This window comes from Mesoplodon bidens, assembly GCF_964165515.1.
Source record: "Mesoplodon bidens genome assembly, chromosome: 14".
NCBI classification, from domain to species: domain Eukaryota; kingdom Metazoa; phylum Chordata; class Mammalia; order Artiodactyla; family Ziphiidae; genus Mesoplodon; species Mesoplodon bidens.
In genome coordinates, this window is record NC_138170.1 from 30155029 (window position 1) to 30165859 (window position 10831).

Sequence of the window (10831 nt, forward strand, 5' to 3'; positions counted from 1 at the left end):
CTGGTCCTATGCATGCCACACTCTCACCCAGCTGCCATGGCTATTTAAGTCTGTCCATCCTTTTCTCTACTGCCATTCTCATGCATGTCCTACATGGTTTGCTTTATAAATATTCCTTTCTGTTTGCCTATGAGGTGAGTACTGGGTACTTCCACTTCAGCTATCAAAGACAGGAGCAGGGGCACTAGAATAGGAGTTAGGAGACCTACAGTCTGATATAGGCTCACTAAACTGCTCTGAGACCTAAAGTAAGTCTCTTAAAGCCTCTGGACCTCAGCTTCCTCATCTAAGGGCCTTACAGCTCTAAAACAATACTGACTACATGATTCATATACTTATTCCCAGAAAAGGTCTTCATATATAGGGAATAATCAATGAATAATGTTTATTGGCTTATTGTTTATTGGTCATACTTCTCCTTCCTTCACTTTACATCCTCTATATCCCAGGCAGATATATTTACAAACATGAAGTAAACAGATTGATAAGGCTGACATGACTAGATTAAAGATACATAGAACAGAATTGATAAACTATGGAGTAAATTAATATAAAGTTGTCACCTTAGGGTGTTAAATGGAGCTTTTCTCTAGCCAACAAAGTTAGAAGAAAATATTTATTTTCTGTCAAAAGAATACAAAGTTTATGTTTTTATGATTTTTGCATAATAGTAATCATGGTGGCAGTTACCTTCTATATCAATATTCTGGTCTGGAATCTCCAGTTCAATAATATTCATGCTGGACTCCTTCCATGAACCACTGAACATACTAGAAAAGTAGCCAGACTTAAAAACAAAAACAAAAAACACACTTATGCAGTACTTTCTGTGTCTTCCAAATTATTTTCCCATTTCTAACTCTAAGCAACTATTTTACCAAAACTTACGCATCATATTATTTCAAGAGAAAACAAACTGCCAGATAGGAGAAAAGAAATTAAGATAAGGACACTATTAGGCTTATCAAAATACTTTAATTATTGAAAACCATACCAAATTCTCATATTACTATCCGAACTGACTTCCTATGTTACTATTTGAACCAACTAAGCTTTTTACTTAGTTGAAACAATTTCTGAGTATATTACATGAATATGTTTTCCTTTTCAATAGCATTATAAATTCAAGCTTAGAAATTATATCATATATTTAAGTATCTCTCATAAACATATAACAACACACAACGTGGATACAAAATAATGCACTGTGGAAGAGAGAAGAGAAAACTAAAAGCTGTTGAGTCCTTACTCTATCTCAGGGGCTATAAAGGGTCCGGACCAGTCCCAAGTCAACACTAATAGGATGATACCCAAGGAATTAAGGAAAATCCAAAGTTTAGTTTTATCTTATAAAAAAATTCCAGAATGAATCTGAATTATTGGAAAGACACCAGAATGGATGAAGTCTTTAGGTACCTTCTAGATAGCACCTCCCATAACTAGAATTACTTTGGAACGGATCAAATACTAACTACTGATTTTTGAAAATTTACTGAGTATATAGATTAAGGCACTGTGAATATAGCAAAAAACAAAACAGACGTTTCTGTCCTCAGCGGACTTACAATTTAGCATGTGTCTTGCACTATGATCAATCCAGTTTCTCTTGAGAGGGAAACCCTTAAGAGGCATTTTCACCCTTGAATTCACAAAACTGCTTTCAGAGATCAAAAAGAAAGATATGGACCATGTCCTCAAGTTAAGACCAGTATTCTGGTATAGTCTCTGAGGTATACACTGCAAGCCAAAGTAAACTTGTTCCAAAAAATTAAATAAGAAACATGATTAAAGTGTAAGAGGAAAAATTCCTTTCAAATGCTTCTACTGAAAACTCTTATACTCTACCATCTTACCAGTAATTGCTGTTATATCGTGAAGAGGAGAGGGAAAATATAAGCTCCACAGGATAAAAAGTGAATTGTTCACTGTTCTATTCCACTGCCTAGACCAATGACTTGAAAACAGATGTGATGAAAGAATAAATGATTAAAATATTTGAGCCATTAGAACAACATTTTCTTTTATTTTGAAAGTCTTGAATCTTTAAAATGGGGTGGCTGATAATAATATTTTCACAGAAATCAAACAGGTATATCAGCTAAATGACTTAGTCCATATACTTTTTTGGTTTTGGTTTTGGCATTTTCCAGGAGAGAGGGAAGAGTAAGTGCCAAGAACTTTCCATTTACATTAAATCTTAACTACAAAGCAACATTTCAGCTGAATTTATCCAACTGAAATAATCATATACAAAGTAAACAAATTCAGCAATCCTAACTTAGATGTTGAATGGTTTTTCCCTTTTTCCCTTTTTATCAACAGAAGGCACCAAAATAAATACCTTATTGGAGTAATGACAAAAAGGCTGGAATGACAATGAAAACTCAAAGTCTGTTTTCTAGACCAAACTAAGTTTTCACTAACAATGTTCACCATATCTCCTACAAAACAAGACTTTTCATCAGATAGGACTTAAACAACAAATGTTCATGCAAAAGATTACTGTGAAATGCAATGAGAAAGAACAAGACTTATAAGAGTGTGAGTTGTTTTAAGAGACTACCTTGGTTACTCAAATATATAGAAAAATAAAATACTTACTTGACATAAATATATTCTGTGTAAGTTCCACTCCTCTCCTAGAGCACAAATCTTAATGTCACTGTTTTCACCATTTAAAAATAATGTTTGATAAATATATTTGGATGTACTCTTCAACTTTTTCCTGTTAAAAGAAATGCAAACGTTACATATATGTAAAACTGAATGTTTTACTGATTTTGCATGTAACTCAAAATATTCCTTTTGCTCAATTTCTATTAAATAAAACCAATTTGTCCACTGTATAAAAAGACAGATGGATATTATATATTCAAATGTGCTCATGTATGGAAGGGTACATAAGAAACTAATAATAGTGGTTATCTGTGGAGTACTCTATTCCCAGGAGGGGGAATAGTGGATAGATGGGGGCAGCGTGGAAGGGAGACCTTTCACTATACAGCTTTTTGCAATTTCTGATTTTCGAACTAAGAATTACCTATTCAACAAAGAAAAGTCAGCATGGTGATTTTTGCGTATTTCCTTATTTAGTAACCAGCACTATGGCTGATGTAATACAGTTGCAATAATACTGCTATGCAACTACAAAATGAAGAACAAGAATAAAAATTTCACCTACACAAGTAATTTAAAAAATAATTTACATTTAATCTTATTTTAGTATCGAACTATTCTTAAACTCCTTAAAATGTCTTTTTCCCCACATTGGACAAATGGTTTGCAGCCTTAGACCAAAGGTTTTCAAAATTATGCTCAATGGAGAAGTGTCTTAGGGGCCACCAGGGAGAGCCGAGGTGTGAACTCTGGGCATCCTATCTAACTTCAACCGGAGCAGCATCATTATTATATTTGTAAACATATTGGATTTGTGCATAAGATTTAATTTAAAGGAAGAATTGTTATTTTTGTTTTAAGTTTGACAATCATTGCTCAAGATGGTTCAGTAAGTAAGCAAAGCCCTAGGCAGACTGATCAATATCTTTTATATTCCTGGCCAATCCTGATAGCTTTCCTAGTAAAAATTTTAAATCTTTTTAAAAAATGAAGTAATTGTTTCAGATGGTGTCTTAAATCAGTGTATTGAACACCCCTTCCCAACAGACGGTAAAAAAATGCACATGCTTCAGTGCAGACAGACTTGGATTTGAGTCCCAGCTCTACTACCACAGCTCAGTTACCTTAGATGTGAAAAGAGGATATTACTATCCACTTCATTGGGTTACTGTAAGAAATAAATGAGACAATGTAGTTTCCAGTTCCTGACAGCACTCTCCCCAAATTATATGAAAAGATTAAAAGTACAGAAAGGAATAAACCCACAACAGGAAAAAGGTGAGCGTGGGTTTATCACATGATGAGAGATTCCATGGATCTGGAAGTTAGAAAATAAACTGGAATGGAAAAGAGCAGTGACAACCACAGCCCAAAAGATATCACGGTCTAGGATGGAGGCTGAAGCCCATCTGCCCTTCAGAACCGTGGGGGTAGGGATGGGGCTGGGAGGATGAGGTCTCAAGGGAAACAGAAGGCAGAAGTGAGGAGTGAGGCAAAAAATGGGGAAACTTGTTCCCCTAATGGCCTCCCCCATTCTCTATGAACAGAGTACAGATAACTTATATAAACAGATTCCAAGGTTTTTCTAGAAAGAAACAGAACAAATCTATCAGGAAGATCTAAGACTTTGGTGTAGGTGCTGGTGTCCCAGACAAAGCAATCCTCATTCTGGCATTTGAGGAATCTGTAGCCTGTTAGCTCCCAACCTATTCACCCTAAATCATGGTTCCCAAACTGTGTGCCAAAGCACCTGGAGCATCACAGCAAACTCAGGGATGCATGTGGAATATTCCAAAATTAAAGGAAATCACAACAACATCTTTCAGATACCATGCAATCTACACTATTAAGTTGTTTGGACCTAACTATGAGATATTTTTTTAGGACCAGAGGTGCCATGAAAAAAATTACTGAGACACTAAGGGCACTGTGAACCAATAAGGCTTGGGAATCTCTGCTCTAAAACAAAGCATGCCCCACCCATATCCAACTTAGTAGTCAGTCTTCGTACTCAAAGGGAAGGCCCAGCAGAAACAGATCTATTTACTCAACACACACACACACACACGCACACGCGTGCGCACACACACACACACACACACACACACACACACACACACACCAGTGACTCATTCTGAAGCAGACAACCAAGGATCTCTCAACATGAGGAAAATTAACAGCATTAAAGACTATTTTTAAAAAGAGAAAAATTGGCATCAGAGGAAACATATAATTCAGGGAAAATAGAGCTTAAAAAAAAAAACTCTAACTAGTTCATCTAGAGAGTTAAGATTACTACATTTATAAAATAATAGGATGCTAAGCTAAAGTATTACTCAGAACAAGGGGCGGGGGAAAGAGATCTTTGGGACCAAAACCACAGTTGCTGAAATTCAAAAAAAAAAAAAGAAAAGGGAAAGTTAAGGAAATTTCACAAAGCAAAAAAGACCTAGAAAGGAAAAAAAGAAAAGAGAAAAGAGGTACAATCCAAGAAATCCAAAATCCAGTTAAGAGGGGTCCAAGAAAGAGAAAACAAAGGTAACAGGAGAAAGAGAATTACAGAAGAAAGTTTCCCCAAACTAGTCTCCAGATTGTAAGGATCCACCAACTACCAAGGCCATTAAAAGACCTACAGTTAAGCACCTTCTAGTTAAATCCCAAAATACTAAAGAAAAAATTCCAAAAGTTCCAGAGAGAAAAAAAGTCACCTAAAAAGAAAAGAGAATTAGACCAGCATCACATTTTCTCATCAGTATGGTAGGCCAGAAGACAATGAATTAATACCATCAAAGATATCAAAAGTTATCTTAATTGAGATAGGTAAAAAAAAAAAGTTATTTTAGATTTCTGCACCCAATCAAAAGATGACTAAAGTGAGAGACTAAATTTACAACTAGATAAGCACAAATTACCTTCTTTTGCACCTTTCTTAGGAAAATATTTGAGGATGTAGTTCCCTCAAATGAGTTCAGAAACAAAAAGACACAGGCTACAGAAAACAGTGGATCCGATCCTAGAGACAGAGTCAAAGTAAGTCCCAGGATAAGTGTAGACCTAGAGAGCAATGGATCCAGATTGGAACAAGAGGATGGAGGGACCCAGGAGGGAGGTCTTGGGTTTAGAGAAGGGCTCCATGCAAGTGTGTTAGGAAAGAGAAAAATCTGAAGATATGATGAAGGAATATTATTATTTTGTCAATGGCGGGGTGGGAGGGAAGGCAGTCAGAAAGTCTAAGAAAATAAAAAAGCGATACAAAAAAGAGTATTGTCTAAGAAGCTACAAATGAAAATAGGGCCCAACTTGATGGAATGTAAAAAAAAAAAAAATTCCATTTAATTATGAGGTTAGAAAATCTCTCCCAAGAGAAAAACAAGGGGTTGTGACATTGGACCCAAGAAGTATGATTTATAATCCTAGCACACTACTTGACTCTGCAGTGAACAATATTTACACAGCTATAACAACAACTAACTGTTTACTAGATTTCAATTTTTAGAGACAACCTATGGACGAAAAACTAAAGATCTGGTTGCAGAACAGTTGAGTTTTAAGTCTTGTTAACGTAAAAGTAAAACATGCACTTGACAAAAGGTATAAGGTAGAGAAGGCGGGCCTGGAGGCCAAGGCTTTTCATGGAGTTGTTAGTTGAGGTGGAAGTGCACATGAGACAACCTCAGGAAGCATATTAGTGCCAACATACAAGATTTTCTTACACCCTTCATCCATGCTGAGCTGAATAAACTAGGCATCTTGTACTGATACAACACATACTAGACTCTGACATGCATTTTTTTAACAAAAATTTGCTTTAGAGGCTTTCCATTCCACTCCACTCATGTAGTTCAGGGGTTGGCAAACTTTTTCTGTAAAGGTCTAGACAGTTAATATTTTCAGCTTCATGGACCAGAGAGCCTCCAAGCTAGTTTTGTTGGCACACCAGCGGGCAGTTTCTCGCTTGCCAGTCTCGGCCTTCCACATCTTAGCAAACTCCACTACCATCCAGTGGGCCACAACTCCTCCAACATCTGAGTCTCAGCTTGGGAAAGGTGGTTCTAGCCCAAATTTGTTCCTTCCTTGGGTATTCTGTCTCAGTCCTAGAAGTAGTGACAGCTCCCTATGTCCTCTATTCCTGTATTTTTTAGAGATCTCTTTACCTTAGTAACTTACCTTTAGTAGTTAATCACTTGTTACTTCCTAATAATGGTTATATTAAACTTTCCCTGTTCAAATTACTGTGTGATTTCTTTCAAATGGACCCTGACATATATATTTCTGTAGTGACACTGAATGCAAGTGGTCTAAATACTAATTAAAAGACAGAGATTATCCTATTGGATTTTTAAAAAATCAAGACCCCACTAAATGCTGTCTACAAGATACTTAAAGACACAGGTTTAAAGGGAAAGAGTGGAAAAAGATGTAACATTTAAACACTTATCAAAAGAAAATGGCAGTGGCTATAGCATCAGGAATGTAAATGTCTTTACATTTTGTAAAGGTAAGGGGAGCCAATTCATCAAGGAGGCCTAATATTTACTGAGTGCTTTCATACCTGGCACTGTGCATCGCATGCACTCTAATATTTGTCAAGTCCTATAAGGCAAGTATTAGTATCTCCATTTTACATATGAGCAAATAAGGCTATTAAGTGCAAAGTACAGACCAGAACTCAGAATCTGAGCTCTTAAAATACTAATTCTCCAAAAAGGTAACTGAACAGTTTGGAAGTGGGGGTCCATTTTTGTAAATATAAACATTCATACATAAAACTGCATGAAAGGATTTACAAATCAAACTACCAACAGAGATTGTTTATGATACTCTAATTTGACCATAAATATGTAACACGTGCAGCATAAAGTTTTAGAATCTTTCAAAGTTTCGTTTAAAAAATTACATCTATGTGACCCACTGATGGACTTTAAAAAAAGAGGAGCAACCAGATTTTTTATGTGAAAATTTATTCCACTTATAAACTACATTTTAGTTCGCAAGTAAATATTCCGTTTTTCACCTCTTCTAAAAAAGGTTAAGCAAGCTGCCTTACATATCCACGGTCAACGACTTCGAGTACTAGAGACGTTGAAAGACTGTTCCTAGTGAGGAACAAATGTACACACTACTGATAAATTTCACCTGTGCAGCGAGAGCTCCTGTTTGTAATCATTTCCCTTCCACTGTGGGACGACAACAGGGGTGCCCACTTCAGAGACTAAATTTACGTGTCTTGGACCACAGAAGGCAGCCGGATGCAAAACAACTTATTCTACTGCCACCCACTCAGAGAGGACCAAGGTGTATTACGAAGGGCCAGCCGGCCGGCCCTGTCTAAGGTTTAATGAGGCGCAAGCTCTAGCTTGGCGTTTCTCAGTCTCGTCTTGGGGATGTAGCACCAAACCCTGGCGGCGTCTGTGGTTTACAAACCGGAATACCGGGCGTCTCCCCAGGTGCTCCCCATCCGCCCTGCCTCGGACCGGCTCCCAGGTCTTCCCCGTCAAGGGCACGTCCGCTCTTCACAGGCTGGAGAGCGCCGCAGCCCCCGAAGCCCCCCGGGCACCGGGCTCATCCCCAGGCCGGACCGCGGGAGCTGCCCAACAGGTGCGGGCGCGTCCCCCCACGTACCTTCGAGGGGTGTTTAAGAGTCGCTGCTGCTCGTCCTCTTCCTCCTCATCCTCGTCTGTCTCGGAATCGGGGTGACAGTAGCAGAAGGCCCCCCTGCTCCGCTTGCGCTTACGGCTGCCCAGACAGTTACAGAAGCCGTGGGCGGCCGCGTCGCCACCACTCTCCGGCCTCCGGGCCGAGCCCCCAGCCCCAGAACCCGGATCCTGCTGGGCTCGGGCTCGCCCCGGGTGGCTCAGCACTCGGCTGCTCAGCGAGCCCATGGGTCACGGCTCGCAGAGACTTCAGGGAGCGCACCTCAGGCAGCCCAACGAAAACGGGCTCTCGCCATGGCCCACGCCTCTACATAGCCCGTGTGTCTACACCGCTACCTTCTCACGAGCAACCGCCACCGTTCTGTTGGACGCTACCGTCTCCATCCTACGTCACGCCCTCCGCGTCTCGCCGCGCAGCGCGCGCGGAACTCAGAACCTTGCCCCCTAGCAGTAAAGCGCGGACCGTAGGGCGCATGCGCACGGCGAGCCTCCGGAAGGGGCGGGGGGAGGTGCGTGTACGTCACAGGTGGAGCCTGCGCAGAATGGGATGAGGGCGGGAGCGGGGACGTGCATGTGCGGATTGGCGCTTTCTGCCGTGAGGTCCGCTGCGCCCACCTGCAATCCCGAATTGGGGGCCGGGTTAGCTTTTTTTTTTTTTTTTAATTTATTTTATTTATTGATTGATTGATCGCGGTACGCGGGCCTCTCACTGTTGTGGCCTCTCCCGCTGCGGAGCACAGGCTCCCGACGCGCAGGCTCAGCGGCCATGGCTCACGGGCCCAGCCGCTCCGCGGCATGTGGGATCTTCCCGGATCGGGGCACGAACCCGTGTCCACTACATTGGCAGGCGGACTCTCTACCACTGCGCCACCAGGGAAGCCCCGGGCTAGCTTTTAGAATTACTTTATACACCCCTTTGTGTTAGCAAGACCGTCAATTCCACCTCGTTTGTTCTTTCTGCGAAGGTTCCTTAAGCTGTTCCTTAAGCTCCAGATGTCCACCGGGCCCTGTGTTAGGCAAGGGGCAAAAGAAGACATTGCTGTTTGGGGTCATCTTTGGAAGAGTTCACCTTGTGCTAGGGTCACGCCCTTCGCAGGCTTTCCAACAGAGGAGGACCTAGAATGTGGAACTTTGCTAGGCTCTCGGGTTTCTTAAGCAGCACCTCTCCGCTGCCTTTAACTGATTATGGCAACCGTTCCATGCGCTCTTTTCCTTCCCTCCCAGCGGCAGTGGGATGTCTGAATAGGGTCTGATCCGGGACTGTCAGGTTTTAAAGTGCCTTCTGGAGAGCCAAGCAAAATGTACAGGTGTCTGAGCAAAAATTATAGGTGTATGCCTGGAGTTTGCAGCCATTGCTATGGACCCTGGACAGTCAGCTTTCATTCCCTGATTCCCTTCGGCTACTTTTTCTTTTTTTTTTTTTAGCATCTTTATTGGAGTGTAATTGTTTTACAATGTTGTGTTAGTTTCTGCTGTATAACAAAGTGAATCAGCTATATATATACATATATCCCCATATCCCCTCCCTCTTGCGTCTCCCTCCCACCCTCCCTAACCCACCCCTCTAGGTGGTCACAAAGCACGGAGCTGATCTCCCCGGGTGATGCAGCTGCTTCCCACTAGCTGTCTATTTTACTTTTGGTAGAGTATATATGTCCATGCCACTCTCTCACTTGGTCCCAGCGTACCCTCCCCCCTCCCTGTGTCCTCAAGTCCATTCTCTACATCTGCGTCTTTATTCCTGTCCTGCCCCGAGGTTCTTCACCCTTCGGCTACTTTCTAAATAAAATGTTTATAATGAAAATATTTATAATGAAATACCATAAATGAAATATTTATAATGAATTACTCAAATAGAGTAATATGATAAATACCTATCACCACAAGTATGATAACTTAAATTTTATTTTTTTAAAAGTTTTTAAAATATTTTTTTGCGGGATGCGAGCCTCTCACTGTTGTGGCCTCTCCCGTTGCGGAGCACAGGCTCCAGACGTGCAGGCTCAGCGGCCATGGCTCACGGGCCCAGCCGCTCCGAGGCATGTGGGATCTTCCCGGACCGGGGCACGAACCCGTGTCCCCTGCATCGGCAGGCGGACTCTCAACCACTGCGCCACCAGGGAAGCCCAATAACTTAAAATTTAATAAAAATTTCAATGTATTATACTTGTTTTGATTAATTCTTTCAAGTAGAACAATACAGATAGGCAGAAGCTCCCTCTCCATCTCAGTCTGTTTCTCTCCCTCCACTCTAGTGACCACTATCCTCAGAATGGTGTATATCATTATTCCCATGCACGTTCTTATACGTATACCCATAGCAATACGTTTTCTTTTGCACGTTTAGACATGTAAATTAAATGGAATCATTCATACCTATCATTTTGCACCTTTCTTCTCTCTCAAAATTATACTTTTGAGACTTACTCAATTAACAAATCTATAGTTAATTTTCACTGCTTTTGTGTGACACCCAAAATTTATCCTTTCCCTCACTGAGGGAGTTAGGTTGTTTCTACTTTACTGCTCTTATAGAGCAGCATTGAACACCATGTGCAAGA

At 40.7% G+C, this 10831-nt stretch overlaps 1 protein-coding gene across 2 annotated transcripts in view; it reads right to left on the minus strand.

The window, feature by feature from the left end:
• GMCL1 (germ cell-less 1, spermatogenesis associated) overlaps positions 1 to 8748 on the minus strand; it is a 44721-nt gene extending 35973 nt beyond the window's left edge. The window contains exons 1-3 of one of the 2 annotated variants that reach the window (XM_081254617.1): positions 8239 to 8748; positions 2602 to 2725; positions 691 to 787 (exon numbers count right to left, since the gene is read on the minus strand). In XM_081254617.1, coding sequence (XP_081110743.1) covers positions 691 to 787; positions 2602 to 2725; positions 8239 to 8498 — 481 coding nt within the window. In that variant the 5' untranslated portion in view covers positions 8499 to 8748. The remainder of the gene's footprint in view (positions 1 to 690; positions 788 to 2601; positions 2726 to 8238) is intronic. The other variant, XM_081254616.1, reaches the window with a different exon arrangement.
• Positions 8749 to 10831: the final 2083 nt, after the last annotated feature.